The following is a 21388-nucleotide window of genomic DNA, read 5'->3' on the forward strand; positions in this document are numbered from 1 at the left end:
TTTATGACTTATCTTTAGGGACCCAGGGAGGCTGGCTGTGTCAGACAGGAGGCTTGGCATAGCTCTTCTCAGTTGTTTCATTTTGGGCACTCCTACCTCGTGTACCAAGAGAGCACACTGTGCATAATCCTCCTCTTCTATGTGGTTGCAATTTTGTGTAGATAGGGAAATGCATATATTTTCAAGTTTCGGTAGGCACAAACGTGCATGTGAGAAGAACTCACCTGTGTCCCCACAAAGGGAGGCTCCACGCACCTGCACCAGAAGGGTAGCCTTGTAAGCTAAATAAAGCAAGAGTGGGGCAGCATCTTAAAGATGAACATTTATTCCAGCATGAGCTTTTGTGAGTCAGCGCTCACTTCCTCAGATGCAAATGAAAATTACAGTACCCTGACCTGGATAGCTCAGGTGAGCCTGATCTTGTCATATCTCAGAAGCTAAGCAGGGCTGGCCTTGGTTAGTAATTGGAAAGGAGACCTCCAGCAAAGACTAGGATTGCAGAGCCAGGCAATGGCAAACTACCTCCATTAGTCTCTTGCCATAAAAACTCCACCAGAGGTCGCCATAAGTCAGCTATGACTTGAGGGCATGCTCCATCACCAACAATTACAGTGACGTTTATTTTACTATAAATACTATGCTTCCAGAGATAAAGTATATTCTGTGGTGATGGGGAAATGCGGGTGATGTAGGCAGGGATGTGAGGGGAGGCGAGGGGGGGGGTCTTATTTTTCCAATTGCAAGTGGTCCTAACACACCCATTCTATGGTTTCCCCCCTTTGTCTTCCAGGTGATGTATAGTTATCCGTGATTCCTGGCTCCCTCCCCCCAGAGATGCTTCACTTCCCATGGGGCTTTGTGGTTTTCCTTCCATTCCTTCTCAGCCTTGCCTCTGATACCCACCACGACCCTTGCTATGATGTCAACCGACATCCACACTACTGCCTCCCGGAACTGTCTGAACTGGCATCAGGGCGTTTGGCGGAAGCGTCCAGCACATGCGGCAGGCCTCCTGGGCGATTGTGCGCCTTCCGGGATTCAACTGACACCGCCTCCAAATTCTGCCAGCGCTGCAAAGAAAACTCCCACCCACCAGAATATCTCACAGACATGGATGGCGGCGCTACCTGCTGGTGGTCCCAGCCGGCAGCCAATGCCACACTTACTTTGGCACTGGGACGCCGTGTTGAGATTCTCTATGTGGCTCTCCGATTCTGTTCCCCACGCCCAGAATCCCTGGCTATTTACAAGTCTATGGATTATGGACGCAGTTGGGTGCCCTTTCAGTTCTTTTCTGCGCACTGTCGGCGGCGCTACCACTTGCCAACCACCACTGTTATTTTGAAGTCCATGGAGCATGAGGCGGCTTGCATTGATGCCCAAACCGCCCCTAAGCCTCTAGCTGGTGGATTGGTAGCCTTTATGCCTCTAGCAGGCCGTCCCTCAGCCAGGATGTTTGAGTATAGTCCTGTCCTCCAGGACTGGGTGACTGCCACAGACCTCCGGGTGTCATTTGACCGCATGCATTCAACACGGACGCTGGGGCTGCGAAGAAGAGAGGCATCCTATGGGGTGGCTGAGCTGCAGGTCGGGGGCAGATGCAAATGCAACGGGCATGCATCACGGTGCACAGCTGGGAAAGACGGCGGGGTGCCCCAATGTGATTGCCAGCACAACACAGCTGGGCCAGAATGTGACACCTGCAAGGCCTTCTACTGGGATAGACCCTGGCAACGGGCAACACCCAAAGATGCGCATGAGTGTGTGGGTGAGACTGAGAGAGGCTGAGCTCAGAGAGCAGATTGGGGAGGGTTGGAAACAGAGCTGGGCCTACTTGTTTGATAGTCTGCCCAAACAGATCAACCCTGACCATTTTCTCAGAGGTCAAGGCCCTGAGCAAGTATCTGCCCTGTCTCTAATCAACGCAGGCCCTGGTTCAAATGTCACCACACCTTGTCTGGGAGTGCGTGCAACACCTGTTTTCCCGGGTTGCCTGCCAGTGGCAGGTGATCACCGGGCAGCTTGCCTCCCCCTGCCAATTGCCAGCAATTGGCAGGCAGAGGGCAAACTTCTGGGAATTTGTCCACCACCAGCAGGCACCTGGCAAGCCTCTTCAAAGAGAAGTTGGGCCTCGCATTGCCAGCTTTGACCTGGGAAATTCCTGGAGATTTGAGGGGGTGGGACCTGAGGAGGGAGGGGTTTGAGGAGGGGAGGAGGTTCAACAGAATATGATGCCATAGAATCCACCCTCTGAAACTGCAATTTTATCCAGGTGAACGAATCCTTGTAGACTGCAAATAAGTTGTAATTAGGGTTACCAGCTCTGGGCTGGGAAATTCCTGGAGATTTTGGAGGTGGAGCCTGGGAAGAGTGGGGTTTGGGAAGGGGAGGGGCATCAGCAGGATATAAATCAATAGAGTCCACCCTCCAAAGCAGCCATTTTCTCCACGGGAACTGATCGCTGTTGCCTGGAGATCAGTTGTAATTCCAGAAGATCTCCAGCACCATCTGGAGGCTGGCAACTCTATAGTTGTAATTCTAGAGTGCTCCAAAGCCCACCTGGAGGTTGGCACAACCATAGGTAGGGGACAGGGTCTGATATTTGGAATGGTGGTATTATTGCCAACTCTGGGTTGGAAGATTTCTGGATATTTTGAGGGTAGAGCCTGGGGCGAGTGGGGTTTAGACAGGAAAAGGAACCCAGTGGGACAGAATGCCACAGAGGCCACCCTCCAAAGCAGCCATTTTTCTCCAGGGGAACTGATCACCGCTCAGTTTTAATTTGGGGAGATATCCTGGCTCCACCTGGAGGCTAGCAAGGCTAACTGGTGGGCAGTTGGGGCAGCTTTTGATCAAGTTTGGGGAAAACTGGCAGTGCTGATAGACCCCTTCCTGCCCCTTCAGCTTGCAACTGCCACCGCCACTCCCACCGCTGCCGCTTCAGCATGGAACTGTTTGAACTGTCAGGGCGCCAAAGCGGGGGGATCTGCTTGAACTGCCGACACCACACAGCTGGGCGCCATTGCCAGTATTGCTTGCCAGGCTTCAGACGTGACCTTGGCCGCTCCATCACAAGCAGCAAGGCCTGCAGGGGTAAGTTTGAAAAGGGGGCTTGGCTCTGGGAAACACATCAGTGAAGTCCCTGTGACATCTTTCTGTTTTACTCATTTTGATTGCACAGACAAGCATGGTAATTGCGTGGAACCAGGTTGGCTTCTGTTCCCAACAGGTTTACCCCACTCTAACTAGGGAACTGTCCAGGAAATTTATACTGCTAAGAATTTTTGCATCAGAAATTCGCACAGTACATCAAGTTGTGGGGAGAAACTATGGCAGCAGCACTTTTTGACATGTTGAAGGGAAACTGAACAAGCTGAAATTTTCTGTTGCCTATCAGCGTATAATCTGAGATGCCCCAACCTCCTCCTACCACTAATTCCTATTGCTCTATCTTCCCCCTCAAATGACAACTAGTATGAATTCTTTCCTCATTTAGAGGGGGAACATGTCCTTAAATTGGTCTCCAAGTTGATGTCACTCTCAGGACTTCAATTTATTTGTTTGCTTGCTTGCTTGTTTATTCCCCAGCTTTTCCTCCAACAGGGAACCAAAGTGGCTTAGATCATTCTCCTCGCCTAAATTTTATCCTCACAACAACCCTGTGAAGTAGGTCAGGCTGAGAGAGTGGCCATTTCCACACGTCTTACTTGCCTGCAGAACATCGTGCGAAAGACCCAGAAGACACCTTCTTCTCATGTGAAATTGCGCCAGGAAGACGCTGTTATCTGGGAGTTTTTCATGAAATCGTGCAAAACTCCCAGATAACAGCGTCTTCCTGGCGCGATTTCGCGCAAGAAGATGGTGTCTTCCAGGACTTTTGCGTGATGTTCCTCAGGCAGGTAAGACGTGTGGAAATGGCCACTGTGACAGGCTCAAGTCACCCAATCAGCTTCCATGGGAGAGTGGGGAGTTGAACCTGGGTCTCCCAGATCCTAGACTTACACTATACCCACAGAGCACCAAACTACAAGTGACGAATGACACAGGTTGGACACTTGTCAGCTTCCCTCAAGTTTTGATGGGAAATGTAGGCAGCTTGGCGGAATGTTGGACAAGTGACAGTTGAAAAGTCCATTGGACAGCAGTTGGAGAGCCAAGCTGCAAGACCAGGATGCCTACATTTCCCATCAAAACTCGAAGGAAGCTGACAAGTGTCCAACCTGTGTCATTCGTCACTTGTAGCTTGGCCCTGAGTGTAGATGCTTTCTCTCTCTGTCTAGTGAAGAACATTGGGAAATGTAGAGAATACTCAGAGACTCGCAGTCTTCTTGCTGCATTTCCTTGTGTAGTGGAAGTGATAGCCTATATCTTACTATGTCGCTTAGTAATGTTTTAAGCCTTCCTCCCACTTAAGAAGCTCTTCCATTGGTGGAAGAGCCACTTAAGATATAGGAAGTTTTCTTAGGCTGAAGAAAAGCCTCAAATTTTGCTGAGCAGAATAGTAGGACACAAACTGATATCATTCTCACTGATATCATAGGTAAGCTTATCGTATTCTTTTCTAAAGTATCAAGTTTGAAATATTTATTCATGAATTAAGATATTTATACCCCTGCCTTTTCCTTATTGTTCAAGGTGATTTTCAATTCCAGAATAAAAAAGGAAGAAATATAATAAAACCCCATTGACCTAACCTCCCCAGTGCCTCCAAAAATGTCTAAAAATGGCACCTCCCTCACCTCCTCAGGGAGCCAGTTCCACAAGATGGGAGCCATTACGGAAAATAAATGGGCTTGCAGATGCTGAGTGGCCATCTCAAGTGGGAGAACGACTAGAAGGTGGCAGCTAGAAGACCACAGTTGGCACATGGGAACCTATGAGGAGAGGCAACCTTACTCAATGTTCCATTTGTGAGATGGTAGTATAACTGATTTCCTTTAGGAGAGGCACTGCAGTGAGAAACACTGCATACCCAGGGAAGTCAGTCTTTCTGAAACATATCAGGGCCAAGCTACAAGTGAGGAATGACACTTGAATGTGATCAAGTGGAGCGCAAGTGAACAGGGAGGAATTCACGTGAGTCTGAGTCTGTTCACTTGCCATTCAAGTGTCATTCATCACTTGTAGCTTGGCTCACAATCTGGGGTCCTGTCTTAATAATGTATCTTTTGGCAGTGAGTTGTACAGTCATTTTGCAGTAGCACTGTCAATCTCCAAGATAACATACTGCTTTCTGGAGTAGCTAGTTGTTTCTTTTTTATCTAAAAAGCACAGGAGGAGTGAGACCCCAAAGACAAGCAGGAATAAGAGACGTGTGATACTGTGGAGTACACCAGCTTATGTTTTGCCCTGGGTCTTCTGTATCATTTTTCTAAATAAATGTTCAGCATGCACGGAGGTACCCTAAATGGTATCTGCTGTTTTTGAGGCGGGGAGGCGCTCTAAATTAATCTCACGAGACTCTAATCCAATAACTCTCGCTTTGCTTCCTCCCCAGCTTGCCAGTGTCACCCCATTGGAGCAGTTGGGGCCATTTGCAACCAGACGACTGGGCAGTGCCAGTGCAAGAACGGGGTCACTGGGCTGACCTGCAATCGCTGTGCCCAGGGTTTCCAGCAAAGCCGCAGCGCTCACACCCCCTGCATTCGTAAGCTTGCCACTCATTTGAAACATGCTCAGGAGCACCCTTTTTATGGCTCCAAGTGTGGGTGCAACATGCATCTCCCCGATTTCTGTACATCAGGCTTCTGGTAGAGGCATCAGAGCTGCGGTACTTGAATTTCAGCAGGCCCTTCTGTCCTACCCTGCAGCTTCAACACGGTTAGCTGCTTAGGCTTTTAAAGAAAAACAAACCAGGCATGGTTTTCATTCAGTACAGAACCTGCCAGTATCTTGAAACCTTTAGTAAGCCTGCATGTTTTCCACTGTGGTTCAAGGTAATGCCAATAGATCCTGTTTTGCAGGAATGGCCTTGTAACTGGCAGCCTGTGTTCTTTTTTTGAACATGTCGGTGTCAGATCCTGCTAATTATGGTAAAATACAGCTCTCTTCTCTGTAACCCTGTCCCTTCACCATCCTAGAATGTTTTGCTTGGGATAATTCTGCCTCCAAGAATAAAAGGTTGATAAAACAGAACGTTTATGTCATTGCTGTGGAAGCACCGAGCTTCCCAGTGAGCCTCCACAGGAGATGCTGGTTGAAGAAATCATCTGACAAAGTGGGCATCTGACAAAATGAGCTCTGGCTCTCACGAAAATGTATGTCACACTTGATCCATTCGTCTCTGGGGACTCTTTGTCACATGATGAAATAGGTGGATCTGGTCAGTTTGTAAATCCCATCCATGGTAGAACTGATGTGAGACATCCAACATATCGTAGATGCAGCTTTCTGGCAATGTAATTTTTGAAAACTTCAACTTGCATCATGCCTGGACTGGACTGTACAGAGAACCCTCTCCCCAAATGCTTTTTCTTTATAATTTTTTTTAATGGCTTGGATCCAGTCTAGTGTTTCCACGGGCTCAAGGACTTGTGCCTGCGGAGTGTGATTTTCCTGCTTTCCGCTTCCAGACTGAAATGTCCCCAGAAATCTGGATACAACCAATGTTTGTATTTTCAGTTGCTGTAAACTGTATTGGAGGCCAATCTGTAGCAGAAAAAAATTGGTTCAGGGAATCATTGCAAAAATCTCTGTCAGCTTAGAGAGCTTTCCTTGTCTAGCAGTGAGGATGTTCTTTTCTTGTGAACTGACAAACTAAAAGAGGAGCTTGAAAACACACCTGCAAGAAATTCTTGAACCCAGAATAGCTTGAGCCAATTTTTAGTGTTCTGAGTAATTCTTTGCCCCTTCTGGTGGCAGAATATATGCAAAAATGTGCACGTGCAAACAGACTTATCTGAGATACATTTGTTTGAACATAAGGATTTCTTCCTTGTTGGTGAAGAATTTTCTTTAAAATGAAAATAGCTTACTCTGTACCTTCCCATCCCTCAGGGATCCAGGAAGTGATGACAACTACGATGGTTCCCCCACAGGAATGGAACACAGGTAAGAAGGTGAAAAGGAATCGCTCGTGGTAGTTCTTTTGTCCTTCGAAGAAGGAAAGGGAAGTATTTTACAGGTTTAGGCTTCCCTGTAATCTGGCAGCTATTTGACGCCACCAGTACAGTAGACCTGCTTGAACTTTATCGTGGCAACCTAATTAGACTGACAGTTGCACATTGGGGGATGGTTATGTGGGGTATACCACACTTCTTCCAACCTTCAGTAAATCATTTTACTAGAACACTCCCAACCGTTATCCCTCTCTCTCACTTTGTGGGCCTGGCTCCTCAGTTTCCTTTGGCAGCCATTTTGAAGTATGTGAGCTCATGACAGGAGATTTGTGAGCTCTCTGGGCCAACAAATATGATTCCTTGCTTCTAATTGCTACCCCCAAGCCATGGCTTGCTCTCAGCCATGTGTATGCCTGCCATCACATGGACAAATGGAAGTTTAACTTGGCCTGGATATGGATGCAGCCACAGCATGAGTATGATAACAGTGGCTAGAAAAAGTGACAGAAATTGTTGTCAGCTGTACAGCCCCATTCCCACAAGTCACAGGCACATGACTAGACACTAATTGCAGGCATTGACTCTCCATGAGATCACAGGCAAACATATGGCTAAGAGCAGGCCACAGTTGCTCACACAGCAAGCCAGCAAGGCGGGATGTGTCTCTTATCTACAAGGGAGAAAATAGTAACCTGTACTGCTGGGAAGTCTCCTCCTGGGAATGATAGCCAGGAAAAGTTAACAGGAAGGATTTTACCATAGCCTAACCCTGTACCTCTGCCAGGCACTGAATGTCAAGCTCACTGTAAACCACCACGAGGACGTGTCCACATGAACTTGAGGAACTACTGCAAGAAGGATTATGGTAATATGAATCTATGGTATGGTAATGGTAATATGGACCTATATTGCAAAGATCTCCCTGTACCAAAGGGATGCTAGATAAGGAAGTTGTGTCATACCCCACCCCAAACACTGCTTTCAACTAGTAAAGGAACTCTCTTATAGTCTTGATAAAGGGAACACTAAAATTTCACCTTTAAGTAGAGTTATCAACTCTGAGTTGGGGAAATTCCTGGAAATCTTGGTGCAAAAATAGGAAGGTTCGTAACCTGATGCTTTGCTCTATGATTACACCAAGATTTGGAGAACTTTGAAGAGGAAAAGATTTTATTCCAGGAATAAAGAGGTACAGAGTTTCAAGCCAGTAAAAACACTCTGAGCCCACCCTAAAATGGCAGGGAGGATCTTTTATAACCCTTGGTCCATTTTGAGACAAAGCCCACCTTCTTGCTGAGACAAAAGGCCCATCCTCTTTTCTCAGATGTAAGCGAAAGTTTCCCATTTTATCTAGCTGGTTTCAACCAGTAGTTGTTTACTGCTTCTGCTCTTGCTGGCCAAGCATTTCTCTGCTGTTACACTCAAGGCCAGGCAAAAGCAGCTTTGTATTTCAAGCTATCAAGAAAAATGGCTGTGCTTTTGCTCACAATTTGAGGGTGGAACATGGAGAGTAGAGTTCAGGGAGAAGAAGGGAGCTTAGCAGAGATGTGATACCACAGAGGCCACCTTCTGAAGCTCTGTAGTCTGGAGATCAGTTCTGAGAGAATTCCAGCCTCCACCTGGAATTGGCAACCGTTCCCTTAAGGGGGGGGCGGGGAATGAGATGAGACGTGCATGCAGGCTTGTTCATTCCAGAAATGATATCATAGTTCCTCAGTATGTACATCGTAACTGGGAACACAACCCTCCTGATTTTGTGAGGGATGTCATCTTAGGAAATGACATCATAGTCTTGAAAATGGAACAGGAGGCAGTCCTGTTTCATGGAAAGTAAGGACAAAATAACTGACAAAGGAAGTGATGTCACCCTTCCAGAATGTATTATGTGACAATTCAGCTCGTTACAATTATTTCTCTATTTTTCTGTAATTTCCCCATGAAACTGCAGTTCTCCATGCACAGCTGTTGGCCATGGAAAAGTCAGGCACATGGTGGAAATTTACTGCCACCGTCTTGACCATTTACCGTCAGCGTCACGTACCCATTCGCCGGGGTGAACAGCCATTCTGGGTGCCTGAGCAAGATCTGGCATGCCGGTGCCTCTATCTCCAAGTCAGCAAATCTTACCTGATTATTGGAAATGATGAAGAATCGCCGGACCCAGCCCGCTTAATTCTTGATAAAAATACTCTGGCCCTGCCTTGGAGGGATGCCTGGGCATATAAACTGCGCAGTTTCCAGCAGCAAAGCAGAAGAGGAAAATGCCGGGTTGCCTGAACTACCATGGCGGGAATGAGAGTGGCAAGAAAATCAAGCTGAAAAAACAATCGGGCAGTAGCCACATAGGTTCGAGCTTTGAGATATACTCTAGTTCTAAAAGCCAGAGTTACTGTTGCAAGAAAATTGCAGAAAAACACAGATCCCCAAAAGGAATTTATGGCAATCTGGATTTTGCTTTTATTAGATATACACAAGGCCTTTCAGCCAGCCTCTAAAAGGGGCCATGTGGTGAGATTACAATTATTTCCTTTTCCAGGAGCTCAGGCTGAAAGATAGGAACTTGCCTTAGACTATGTCCAGGGCAGGGTGGGGGCGCTATTTGCATACAAGATGGTGGCCAAATCTGGCAGAAGAAAGTAGAACAAGGAATGAGTTAAACAGACTGTGAAATCTGAGGCAATAATGGAAGCAGTGGGGCTGATGACATAATGGATCCAATTTGCCAGTGAGAATTGTGAGAATCCCTCAGGAATTTCCTCATCATCACAAGAGATGGGGAGAAAAATAGGCTTTTTTCAGACTCCCCCCTCCCCCGCCCAATCAGGCAAGAACGCAGGTGACCCATGACCTCTAATTCCAGACCACTTGTTGGAGTGACATGAAATATATTTTCAAAACCACTGCCTTGCTCTTGATAAGGAGGGGATGGGTGAGGGAGGAAAGATGAAAGAAAAGTGTGTGGTTAAGCTCCAAACTGTGAGTTCATGCCTGGCCTGGGCTGGCATGAGGAAAGGGAATCAAGGCATGGGGAGGGCTTTTTGCTTGGAATTATTCCTGTATTGGGTGACGGAGGGGAGTATAAGTCTTACTTTTAAAGGTTTTTTAAGCAAGCATAGTTATATAAATGGTCTCTTGTGAGATGCCATTTTTGGTTAGTTTGGGGGTTGGCCAGACTTTCAGGCTTCAGAGTATGGCAGATGGTTTAAGATTATGTTAAAAGTAAAGCTTTATGAGAAATTTAGAGTACATATACACTGGAAGACCTAAACTGGTTTATCTGTCACACCTTTCCTTCACACAAGAAAGGTCTTAAGGGGTGGGGGAGATACAGCTGCCAGAATTCCTCAGAGAAAGCCATGAGAATTAAACCAGTTTAAAACCACTTTCCATTCACGTAGTAGACCCACTCTCTCTCACAGTTGCCATTCTTGAATGATGTTTAAAGCTATGGCTCCATCTAGTGTACGGTCAGGATAGTTGTTAATATTATTTTTATTCATTTGGGGAGGCAAAATTCTGCACCTATTGACAGCAGTTGGGGAAAAAAATTCCACTTTATATTCATGACAAACAAAAGGCAGGCCAGTCAGTAAACAGAAGTAAAAAATGATTAAAAGAAGCACAGAATATATAAGACAATGATAGGAGATAAGTAAGCACCCAGGATTCCATTTACCCTCATGGGAATGTTCTCTTATGAAAGTTCTCTGCAAGCAGAAAACTAGAACATCAAGGTGAAACCAAGCATTTCTTCCTGACAAAAACACACAACCCTACCCACTACTGCAGCTTATGTCTAGAGAAAGTGTTAACCTTCTGTACTCTGACCCTATTAACCAGACCTCAGGTTTGTTTCACTGGCAGCTCCCTACTGCTCATAGCTTAGAGCACAAACTTGCCCTGGAATCTGAAACAGCACCTATGGTTGGGATTCCTGTGTTTTCATTAGAAAGAGTGGCCACTATCAAGTTGAAGAAAGGATACTAGTTCTCAGTGAAAAAAATGGTGTATTAGTGGGTAGAATAAAACAGCCCTAATGTTCCCCTTCTCCAAAACTCAAGGTTCCTGATGGATTTTGCTTTGGAGTTCATCCCAGGGAAAGCTGATGTCCACCTCTTTCATTTTTTCCTGGTAAAGATGATGAAATGCAGCACTCTGTTCTGGGGTGAAGTGATTTTTCCAATCCCCAGAGATGCCTAAAGCAGGGGAGAGAAGAGTCGTTACCCTATAACATTCCCTGTTAGCAGAACTTTGAACTGCAGACAGTCCCATAAAGTGATTATAATAATAACATTCGATTTATATACCGCCTTTCAGGATGACTTAACACCCCCTCAGAGCGATTTACAAAGTATGCCAATATTATCCCCACAACAAAACACCCTGTGAGGTGGGTGGGGCTGAGAGAGCTCCAGAGAGCCGTGATCAGCCCAAGGTCACCCAGCAGGCTTCAAGTGGAGGAGTGAGGAATCAAACCCGGTTCTCCAGATTAGAGTCCTGCACTCTTAACCACTACAACAAACTAGCTCCCTGTCAACTTCAGTTTTACCTTTTCTGAAGAAAGGGCTGACTTTTTGGTCCATAACATCATCCGGAATGAGGCTGTAATTCACCATCTTGTTGCTCTTCATTGTCTCGAAGGAGGCATTCGCCACAACGGAGTCCACAGCAGAGGCATCTAAGTCCTTGCCAAGGAATTGGCAGATGCGGAGGACACTGCCTTGAAGATTCTGGGAAAATGGAGAACCGCAAGTTAGGCTAGAGGGCCAGAGACCAGGCTAGGCTGGCCAGTGGATCTCACCCATGGCAGCAGGTAATGAGGACCAAAGATTTTTTTTTTAAAGTCATTCACCTGCAGCAATTCATCATAGGTTAGAAGCAGAAAATTTATCTGGTTCCTGTAAACCAACCAGCCCTTGACATGATCAAACCAGGAGCCAAAGAGAACTGGGGAGCAGATATAAAAGAAGAGATGTTTTATTTTCATCCATTAAAAAAAGCAGTATGGAAAATTTAAGACAAAATCAATTAACTGCCTAAAGTCTTGCACACCAGGAACCTTAGGGTTGAATCTAGTTTAATATTTCCATGAGCACAAGAGAAACATTGTTCTGGATCCAACCCATAATTTCAGCCATGACTGATTAATGTACACATGCAAGGAACTAACAGCCCAAGGACAGAGTGAGAGCAGATTTGCAGAGTACCAATAAAAAATGTAATAAATCTGAATTGTAAGATGCTTTGAGTACCAATTTAACTGAGACAGCAGGATATAAGTACAACTGAAAAATACTCAGTACATAACAGAACCATTCTTGTTGGTAAAATGTGGTTTGGATCCTACTACTGTTAGGTTTATTTGTAAGCAGTTGACAGATCGCACCCAAAGAATGCTTGTAAATGGTTTTTCATCCTTTTGAAGAGGAGTGGCAAGTGGAGTGCCTCGGGGATCTGTCCTTGGCCTTGTGTCATTCAACGTCTTTATAAATTATTTGGATGAAGGAATAAAGGGTGTGTTTGTTAAATTTTTAGATGATACTAAATTGGGAGGGGTAGCAAATACAGTAAAAGACAAAAATCAATATTCAGGATGATCTTGGTAGGCTGGAAAACTTGGCTAAAACTAAGAAAATGAATTTCAACAGAGATAAATGTAAAATTCTGCATTTAGGTGGAAAACTCATATGCATAATTATAGGATAGGAGAGACTTTTCTTTGCAGTAGTACATGTGAAAAAGATCTAGGGGTCTGAGTAGACCACACACTGAGCATGATCCAGCAGTGTGATGCGATTGCTAAAAGGTCAAATACAATTTTAGGCCGTATCAACAGAAGTGTTTCTGTCACTTTACTGTGCTCCGGTTAGACCACACTTGGAGTACTGTGTTCAGTTTTGGGCACCGCAGTTTAAGAAGGATAATGAGAAGCTGGAACGTGTCCAAAGAAGGGCAACAAAGATGGTGAGAGTCTGGAGACCTAGTCCTATGAGGAAAGGGTGAAGGAGCTTGGAATGTTTAGCCTGGAGAGGAGGCGACTGAGAGGTGATAGGACAACCATCAAGTACTTGAAGGGCTGCCATATAGAGGATGGTGCGTTGTTTTCCGCCACTCCAGAAGGTCAGACCAGAACCAATCGGTTGAAATTAAGTCAAAAGAGTTTTCGGCTAAATGTTAGGAAGGACTTCCTAACATGAAGAGCGGTTCCTCAATGGAATAGGCTTCCTAAGGAGGTGGTGGGCTCTCCTTCAGAAGTTTTTAAGGAGACCCTAGATGGCCACCTGACAGCAATGATGATTCTATTACTCAATATGAATGCAGGCAGAGAGGGAGAGGGAGGGCATGAAGAGATGAGCTGGTGCTAGGCTCTCATGGTCTTTTCTTACATGTCCAAGGTAATGCTCATTGCCACTTTGAGGTCAGGAAGGAATTTCCGGGCCATATTGGCCAGGGATCTTGGAGGTTTTTTCCCTTCCTCTGTGCATAGAGCAAGGGTCACTGGGGGTGGGGGGAGTGAGGGAAGGGGGTAGCTGTTAATTTCCAGTTTTTGCAAGGGGTTGGACTTGATGACCCTTTGTGTCCCTTTCAGCTCTATGTTTCTAACTGACACTGGTCTGTATGTTAAACCGTAACATGGTTGCTTCAAGAATGATGCAAAACGGTGAATAGGAATCAAGATCAAACCAGTCAGACTTGCTGATAGTATCACGCCCTTCTTGTATGTAGACCACCCTACATGACTTATTAAGAAATCATTGGCATGTTTCTTCTGAAATAGTATAAAATCGTCAAGCACTCCAGAACACATTGTTCCACAAGAGAGAAAAGGAAGGATGTACGGAGAAGGCAATGTGGCTAAGGGAGTCACTATTGGAGCACAGTGGAAAGGGGAGGGGAATGTTACAACTTGTGATCCTCAACTGTCCGTTCTCCTAAATACTCTGTCCCTGCTACCTCACCAAAGAACTCAAGACTCCCGGCTGCCACTTCTGCCAGCATACTTTTTCCTGCAGAAAACATCTCGATGAATTCGCCAAAATCTTCCTTGTACTCCAGAAATGAGGACATCTTGGCATAATAATAGAGTGACACGCAGACATCTCTCGGGTCCCGGACTGTGTAAATGGCCTGGAAAAGAGGGTTGTTGGGGCTTGAACCAATTCCATGCCAGTGGTGCTCAACCTATCTTAAGGAGGCACAGACAGTCGCTAGGGACATGATGCCCCTAAACAATGTCAGGAGAAGGTACCAGTCCTCACTGCCTCCTCCTCCCGATCCATGTAATCCAACGGCTCTGTGCCCCCATCCCAGCATGTTAATTGTGATCACCCATAGAGTCACCTTGGCCTGGGAAGCAAAAAAAGATTCTGGAAAGAGAGTGGAGGGCAAGTGAGAGGTGATGAGACGGGGCCCGGGCCGGTTTTCCAAGTATTCAACTGCCGTCTTCTGTTCGATCCAGGGCACCCTTTCCCAGGAGGGAACTGACTGTGACAGTGTGGGATCCCCATTGCTGTGAATCAGGGAGAGGATTTCTTGCATCCATGTTGTCCCTAGGGGAAAGATAAGAAAAACATTTTCCACTGATTCCCTGAAACTGCCGGGACTCGGAACATATACACTCAACTTTTTGAAAAAGACACGTACCCAATATTATGGTTGCGTCCCATTTCCTGGCTGGCAGGATTCCTCTGCCTTTTGATAGCAGCTCGACATGCAGCAGTTCAACAGGTGCTGCTTTCCACCGCACATGAAAAGTTGCACCTGTTGAAATTCTTGCCTGCCAGACAACTGTTTAAAGCAAAGGAGCCTTACCATGCATTATGCCAAGAAGTACTTCCCTTTTTCGGGCCTGAAAATCCAGGGTGTGTTTGCAGGTGTCTCACCAGATTTGGGGTATGTGATGCTGAAGACATCGCTGTCACGCACCTGGAAGCTCTGATGGGCGTATCGGACACTTGCCTCGGTATGGACGAGACTTGGAAAAGTTATTCCACCATACTCTATGGAGCGTGGTACTTGTCTGGCCATGGGTCTTTTGTAGGGAAAAAGAAAGGCAGAAAAAGATATGGAACTGATGAAGCTGCCCTCCATTTCCCAGAGCTGGGGAGGAAGAGGACCCCTCCCCCGGCAAACAACAAAGGACTGGAATAGGACTGAAGGAAAGTTTTCAGCCATTAGAACCATGATTGAAAATGAGGGGAGGGAGAAAGACTGGGCTGTATCCCATGGAACATTTCTGCTCTTGTGCAAGCGGGAACACAAGACAGTCACTGCAAGTAGTCTTTGCAAGCTAAGTCAACTTTGACTGTCTCCCGTCTTGTATTTCCACTCATACAAGACATAGCAAATTTCAATACCCCCCCCCCGACCTTCTTTGATCAAATCATACAGCATCTCCAAATTAGACTGTAATGACAGCATCCAATAACCTTGAGATTTTGTACAGAGAAACACTAACTGGAAATGAAAAAAAAATGTACTGGGTCTCCCAGTACCTTTTGTGCAATGCCTTGCGTAAACTGAAGTGTGTTAAGTCAAACTTCGCTCCTGCTATGGCATGACAGGACCCAGCCCGCTCTTTGCAGTTCCCTATGTCCCTCCCCCTTATCTTTTTTTTGACAGGGAGATAAACCACCCACCTTTCCCGGTACTGGATCCCTAGGAGCGCTTGGCTTTTCAGTCCTTTCCAGCCTCCTCTGCTGTATCCTGGTTCTTTGCAATAGCCTGTGCTGACAGAAAATGTGGGCTACCAGCTACAGGAAGTTACAAAAGAAGACTTTGTTCTTCTCGGGGAAGGGAGCCAGTGAGGTAAAATCAAGGTCACGTCTCTCTATGGACAGCTCTTCCAGCCTCCATCATACCAAAAACCAGGCATACACCCAAGCTCTGAGATCACAACACTCTATCCACCTCTTACCTCAAGCTGCTCCTTCCCATCTCTATGTAATCATTGAATGATCACATTGTTCAAAATTGTTTATCTCAGAAATTTGCTATTTTTTCCCCTTAAGTGGGAGAGAATGCATGCTGCCTTCTGAACAAGAAAGCCTTGGCTCTCCGGCTGCCCCCTACCTTGTCTCGTCCTTTCCAGGAAGATGGTGTTCTCCCCCCCCACTCTTCTTTAGTTTCTCCAGACACCTTTCCCAGACAATGCAGGAGTTGGTTTCCATTGCTAGGCTAGCCCACCATACAAGCAGGAACTCCAGCAAGAGTGGCTCCTTTTCTTTTGACAGGAGGTTTTATGTACCCATAATGAAGATTTGGTATATCCTTCTGCATATAAGAGTAATGCATGTTTAAGGGTGGCAACTCTGCTCCCTTATCTGGTGCCCAAACTCTCCCATATCCTGGGACTCTGTCTTCTAACATAAAACCCATCTCTCTTCTTCCAACATGACTGCAAATATTAGCTCCTCAGTCTGTCTAAATAGGTTGCCACATGAACACACACCCCTTCCAAAAAAAACCCCAAACCTATACAGGCCTGCTCTTGTACCTTTACCAGTGGCTTGATAAACAGAATTTAGCTAGTGAATCTGCTGAAAGTACAAAGATAAATATGATCACCCACTAAATATATTCAGATCCAACTGGAGTGAAAAGCAGAGGAGCAGGGACCAGTAACAAAGTTGGCAACCGCCAACCTAACTTACTGGCACTCCTCTTCCAGGGGATTCTCATCTCTTTCTTTCCCCTATTTGGGCTATAAACGACTGACGTAGGCTAATAAACCACGACAGAGTGATTGCCGCGGAGAGGATTTCTGTTACCACCCGATGCCAACTCAAACACAATGAAGCAGATTTTCAATAGGAATTCAGCTGAAAATTCAGCTGTTGTGTAACCAAGCAATAAGAGATTAAGTAACATACAAGCATGCGTAAAAACATCCCACTGATGCTGCTGGACCAGTCTAGTTTACTCACCTCCCTCCCTCCAGTCTCTTACACCCACTCCCCTATCAGAAGACACAGGAGTTCTGCCCCCCTCCCCGCATTCTCCCTTCTTTTTCTAATTATTCTACAGGTGCCTCCCCTCCCCTCCCTCCAGTGTGGAGATGCAGCAATAGGAAAAGCTGGATTTCTGCCTGTTTTGCTAAAGCCAAAAGAGCTCTGATGGGGGGAGGGTGGAATTAGCCCTCCCGGCTGTCCAGTTTATCTTGCTAGATCACTTATTCTGGCTTTTATATTCATTGAGAACGACTGCTCTTCCCTTCCCTCCTTCTCCCCCCACACCACAACCTGGCTCGCTCACTGCCCCCCTCCTTTTTAACCCACTGAGTCCCCTTCTCAACTAAATAATCATTATATTCAGGGCTTTTGAGGGTTCAGAGTACATCCTATACATTATTCTGCAATCCTTACAACAACCCTACAAGGTATTACTATTCCCACAAGGGGAGGGGGGTGACGCATAGAGTTGCCTATGGTGATCCAGTGAGTTGAAGTAGAGAGGCACAATTTGAACCCATGACTTTCAGGTGCACAGCTCAGCCACAGCACATAATATGCTACTCTGGCATCTGTTTAGCCATGCTGTTTCCCAGCCTTTCTCTGCTCTCAAACTAATAAACCTCAATTCCCTCCCGAGAAGCGAGAAATCGTGGCTCTCAGCCCTTCCCTTCTCATAACCTACTAAATTTCACTTCATTCCCAAGGGACCCAGGAGTCCTGATTTTGCGATAACCAATCCAATGAAGGCAGCACTGGGCGGGACTTCCCTTTGAATAAACTTCCAAGCTTTGCCTTCTTACTAGGGAACCTCAGCCTTAAGGTGGCACGGCAGAGATGCTCTTGGATCTTGGTGTCCAGCAGGATTGCCAACTGGCTAGGAATGTCATTGGTCAGGCCAAAATGCTACCCTCGTGGCCTGATGCCCAAATTAAGGTATGCAAAGTGGGCTGGGGGATTGGGAATGGCTAAACTAGGCCAAGCCATCTGGAGTCAGACATCATTATAGGTTTGGAAAAGAAATCCAGTAATTATGAGAAGCTTGCCACTCAAGAGTTCGCAACAATATGTGAAATTCACAGCCCAGAACTCGCTTTGGCATCTCTGGGTTCTAGCAACCTGATACAGGTGAACTTATTCCTGGGGAAAGCCTCTATTAGTCTCCTCCACCTCCCCTCCCCTCCCCTCATCATGCTGGTTTTTAACCTATTGCCCCACAGCCTCTGGTCTTCTTGCCTCTCGGCATCCCTATTTTACCCATTTTCAATCCCAGCCAAACAGACAGTTTCCCTTCCCTCAATACAACTCCATACATTCCGCTGCCCAAAGCTGTGTTCTCCTGAACTGCAGCTATGCTGGGCAACATCGCATTAACTCACCAGCATCTGAGAGGCTTCACTACCCCAACTGCAATCAAATAAAAAGATTAAGCCGCCAACGGCAGTCAACGTCTTCCCTTTCAGGACATGCAAGCAGTTGTGACAAAAGGCCAGAATCCTCCTTTCTGAGGCCAAGCTCAGGGGCTTGGGGGATCTCACATCTGGATATGCCAGATACCCTCTCACTGAGAAGGTACTTGTTGGGAGGGGGCCAGCTTTCCGCCTCCTCCTGTCCCTACTATAATCCCATATTGAAGAATACAGGATCTGGAGCAACCCCTGTAGATTGCCAGGCAACCACTGACCCCGCTAAAGTTCCCATATAAACAGAAGTGGCATGGAAGTGCCTCTGTGGTTGCCTAGCAACCCCCCTAATGCCTCCTCTGGATCTCCACTCTCTCCCAAAGCAAACATTGGGCCTCAGACCCAGCTTCTGACTTTCCTCCTGAATCGATTGATCTGGAATAAATATCACTCCTTCCAAGCCACATTTGAGTGGCCTCTACAGTTTTTAATCTCCACTCTCCATGGAAACATATACAGGAAATGCAACCTTTTGTTTGTCTTGTTCACAACACGAGTCCTGTAAAGCATTCACATTTGTAGCGTGAAGTGGTCTTGGACTTGGGTTCAGATCTCTTTCCTGCCATGGATTTTCTGTGTGACTTTGGTCAAGTAACTCCTTTTCAGCCATTCAGATTGATGGATTGTGGGGGAGGGAGTAGGCCAGGCTTTTGGGATAGCATCACTTTATGCCATAATATAACTTTTTTATTAAAAACAATTCACTATGTGTATGAACATTCAACCCGTAAGTGATGTAACAGGGCTGGAGAGGGGCAGGGAAACATGGGCAGTTCTCTTATTCCAGATGAGCTGTTTGTCCCCCCCCCCTCCTTAACCAGAAGAGCCAGTTTGGTGTAATGGTTAAGAGCAGAAGAACTCTAATTTGGAGAACTGGGTTTGATTCCCCACTCTACCGCTTGAAGCCAGCAGGGTGACCCATAGGTCAGTCACAGCTTCTCGGAGCTCTCAGCCCCACCAACCTCACAGGGTGATTGTTGTGAGAATAATAATAACACACTTTGTAAACTGCTCTGAGTGTGGCATGAAGTTGTCCTGAAGGGTAGTATATAAATTGAATGTTGTTGTTGTTGTTGTTGTTGTTAAGGCACAGTATGGCCTCTCAGAAAAGGCTTTGCCTTCCACAAGCCCATTTTCTCCCCCTGATGTTACCACTGATCTAATTGCTAATAGAATAATCTGGGACTGTGTTAGTCACCAAACATAATATTTGCACCTGCTTCTTCTTATGCTTGGTCCTCTGACCAAGGCCATGGATGTTCTTTTGGAAACAATAGTCTGTCAAGGAAAGTTCACACAAGAAATCTTATTTTTGCCCCAGCATGATTGTATACACGGGTGTACGACCACCTTGAGGAACATCAGTGCCCTGGTTAGCAACTAGTTTTCTATCTAAGAGATTTTTATTGCACCTTTCCTCCATAGAGCTTAGAATGACATCCCTGACTCTTCCTTCCTCATTTTATCCACAAAACAATCCTGTGAGGTAGGTTAGGCTGAGAGTGTGTGACAGACCCACTTAGGTCATCCAGCCAGTTTCATTGAAGTGGGAGGATCTGAACCTGGATCTCCCAGATCCTAGTTTAACCACTACACCTCACAGTAAGATATTCTAAAAATTCATCTTTTTGAATTCTGAAAGAGCCACTTCGAGAAACAGCAAGCAGGGACTTTTAACAAGGATCTCCTTAAATGGCCTCAGGCAATTTCTGTGGCTGCAGACCCCATTCACCACACTTTCCCCCCACCTCCAAGCTGTTAACTGGGGGAAGCGCCCTTTCTCAGGATTGAATCTGACCTCTAGTCACTGATCCCTGTTAGTGTGAATTAGATGATACAGAGAGATCAATTCCTGTGACCACAGCGGCTGAGGAAGGGCAGTGCTTTTGCAATCTTTGAAATTCTTCTGGGAGAATTTGTACGTATAAAAGCCTAGTCCATACTTCCTCCATGCCCAGCAATTGTGGGCAAATGCCTATGGCGGAAGAGGCTTAGCAAAGGTCACCTGGCAAGTCTATGAACTGATCTTTTGATACAAGGCATCCTGTGATGAGCCAGAGGTAAATCCTTTTGGGGGAAGAGCAAGAATCAAGTTCAGTGGCGCCTTAGAGAGTCCAACTAGATTTCCAGGCTATGAGCTTTTGAGCATCAAAGCTCCCTCCATACCCTGGAAATCTAGTTGGTCTCAGGTGCAACTGGACTCGAATCTTGCTTTTCTACTGTAGACTGACACAGCTACCCACCTGAAGCTCCCTTTTTGGGGAGAGTCTCTCTCAGCAGCAGATTTGGAGACTGCTGCCATTGCTGCCAAAGAGCAAGATCCAGGTCCAATTGCACCCTAAAGACCAGCTAGATTTCCTAGGTATGAGCTTTCAAAAGTCAAAGCTTTGGCTCTCAAAAGCTCATACCTTGGAAATCTAGTTCCAGGTGCATAGACGTATTGGCCTGTAGTAGAAAAGCAGGATTCAGGTCGGTCCAGTCTTTAAGATACTACTGGACCCTAATCTTGCTTTTGGAAATCTAGTTGGGGTTTAAGGTGCTCTTGGACCCGGATCTTGCTCTTCCACTGCAGACCAGCACCGCTACCCACCTGAAAATACCATTGCTGCCAATCCACCTTAAAACATCCCCCCCCCCTCCCTCAATTGCATCTCTCTGGGTCCCTTGGGAGTGGGGAAGGGAAAGAGAGAGAGAGTGAGAGAGATCTGTGCATTTTAGAAGGGGGGAGGAAGGAGGGGGAAAGGGAAGGCTGTGCGAGAGACGCAGGGAAGAAGAAGGGATAGGGAAAGCCGTCAAGGGAAGAGTGAGAGCGGGAGGGAGGGAGAAGGAGGGAGGGACCGGGCGAGAGGGAAGGTGGAAGAGTCGGGGAAAGAGTGAAAGAAAGAGAGGGAGAGTAGAGGAGCACGGGGGGTGAAAT

The 21388-nt window shown here is 46.3% G+C and overlaps 2 protein-coding genes across 2 annotated transcripts; one reads left to right on the forward strand and one right to left on the reverse strand.

Annotated features, from left to right (window-relative positions):
• Positions 1-834: 834 nt before the first annotated feature.
• Positions 835-9335, forward strand: NTN5 (netrin 5). The gene is made up of 6 exons (XM_054995415.1): positions 835-1768; positions 2905-3093; positions 5498-5647; positions 6997-7050; positions 7843-7923; positions 9007-9335. The coding sequence occupies exons 1-6, from the start codon at positions 835-837 to the stop codon at positions 9333-9335; spliced, it is 1737 nt and encodes a 578-aa protein (XP_054851390.1).
• A 1283-nt stretch (positions 9336-10618) lies between these two features.
• LOC129339535 (sulfotransferase 2B1-like) lies at positions 10619-15086 on the reverse strand. Its single transcript, XM_054994117.1, has 6 exons — positions 14942-15086; positions 14400-14608; positions 14060-14186; positions 11911-12005; positions 11608-11788; positions 10619-11254 (listed from the first exon to the last, which is right to left on the reverse strand). The coding sequence occupies exons 1-6, from the start codon at positions 15084-15086 to the stop codon at positions 11115-11117; spliced, it is 897 nt and encodes a 298-aa protein (XP_054850092.1). The 3' UTR covers positions 10619-11114.
• Positions 15087-21388: the final 6302 nt, after the last annotated feature.

The sequence above is a fragment of the Eublepharis macularius genome, chromosome 12 (assembly GCF_028583425.1).
Source record: "Eublepharis macularius isolate TG4126 chromosome 12, MPM_Emac_v1.0, whole genome shotgun sequence".
NCBI lineage: Eukaryota > Metazoa > Chordata > Lepidosauria > Squamata > Eublepharidae > Eublepharis > Eublepharis macularius.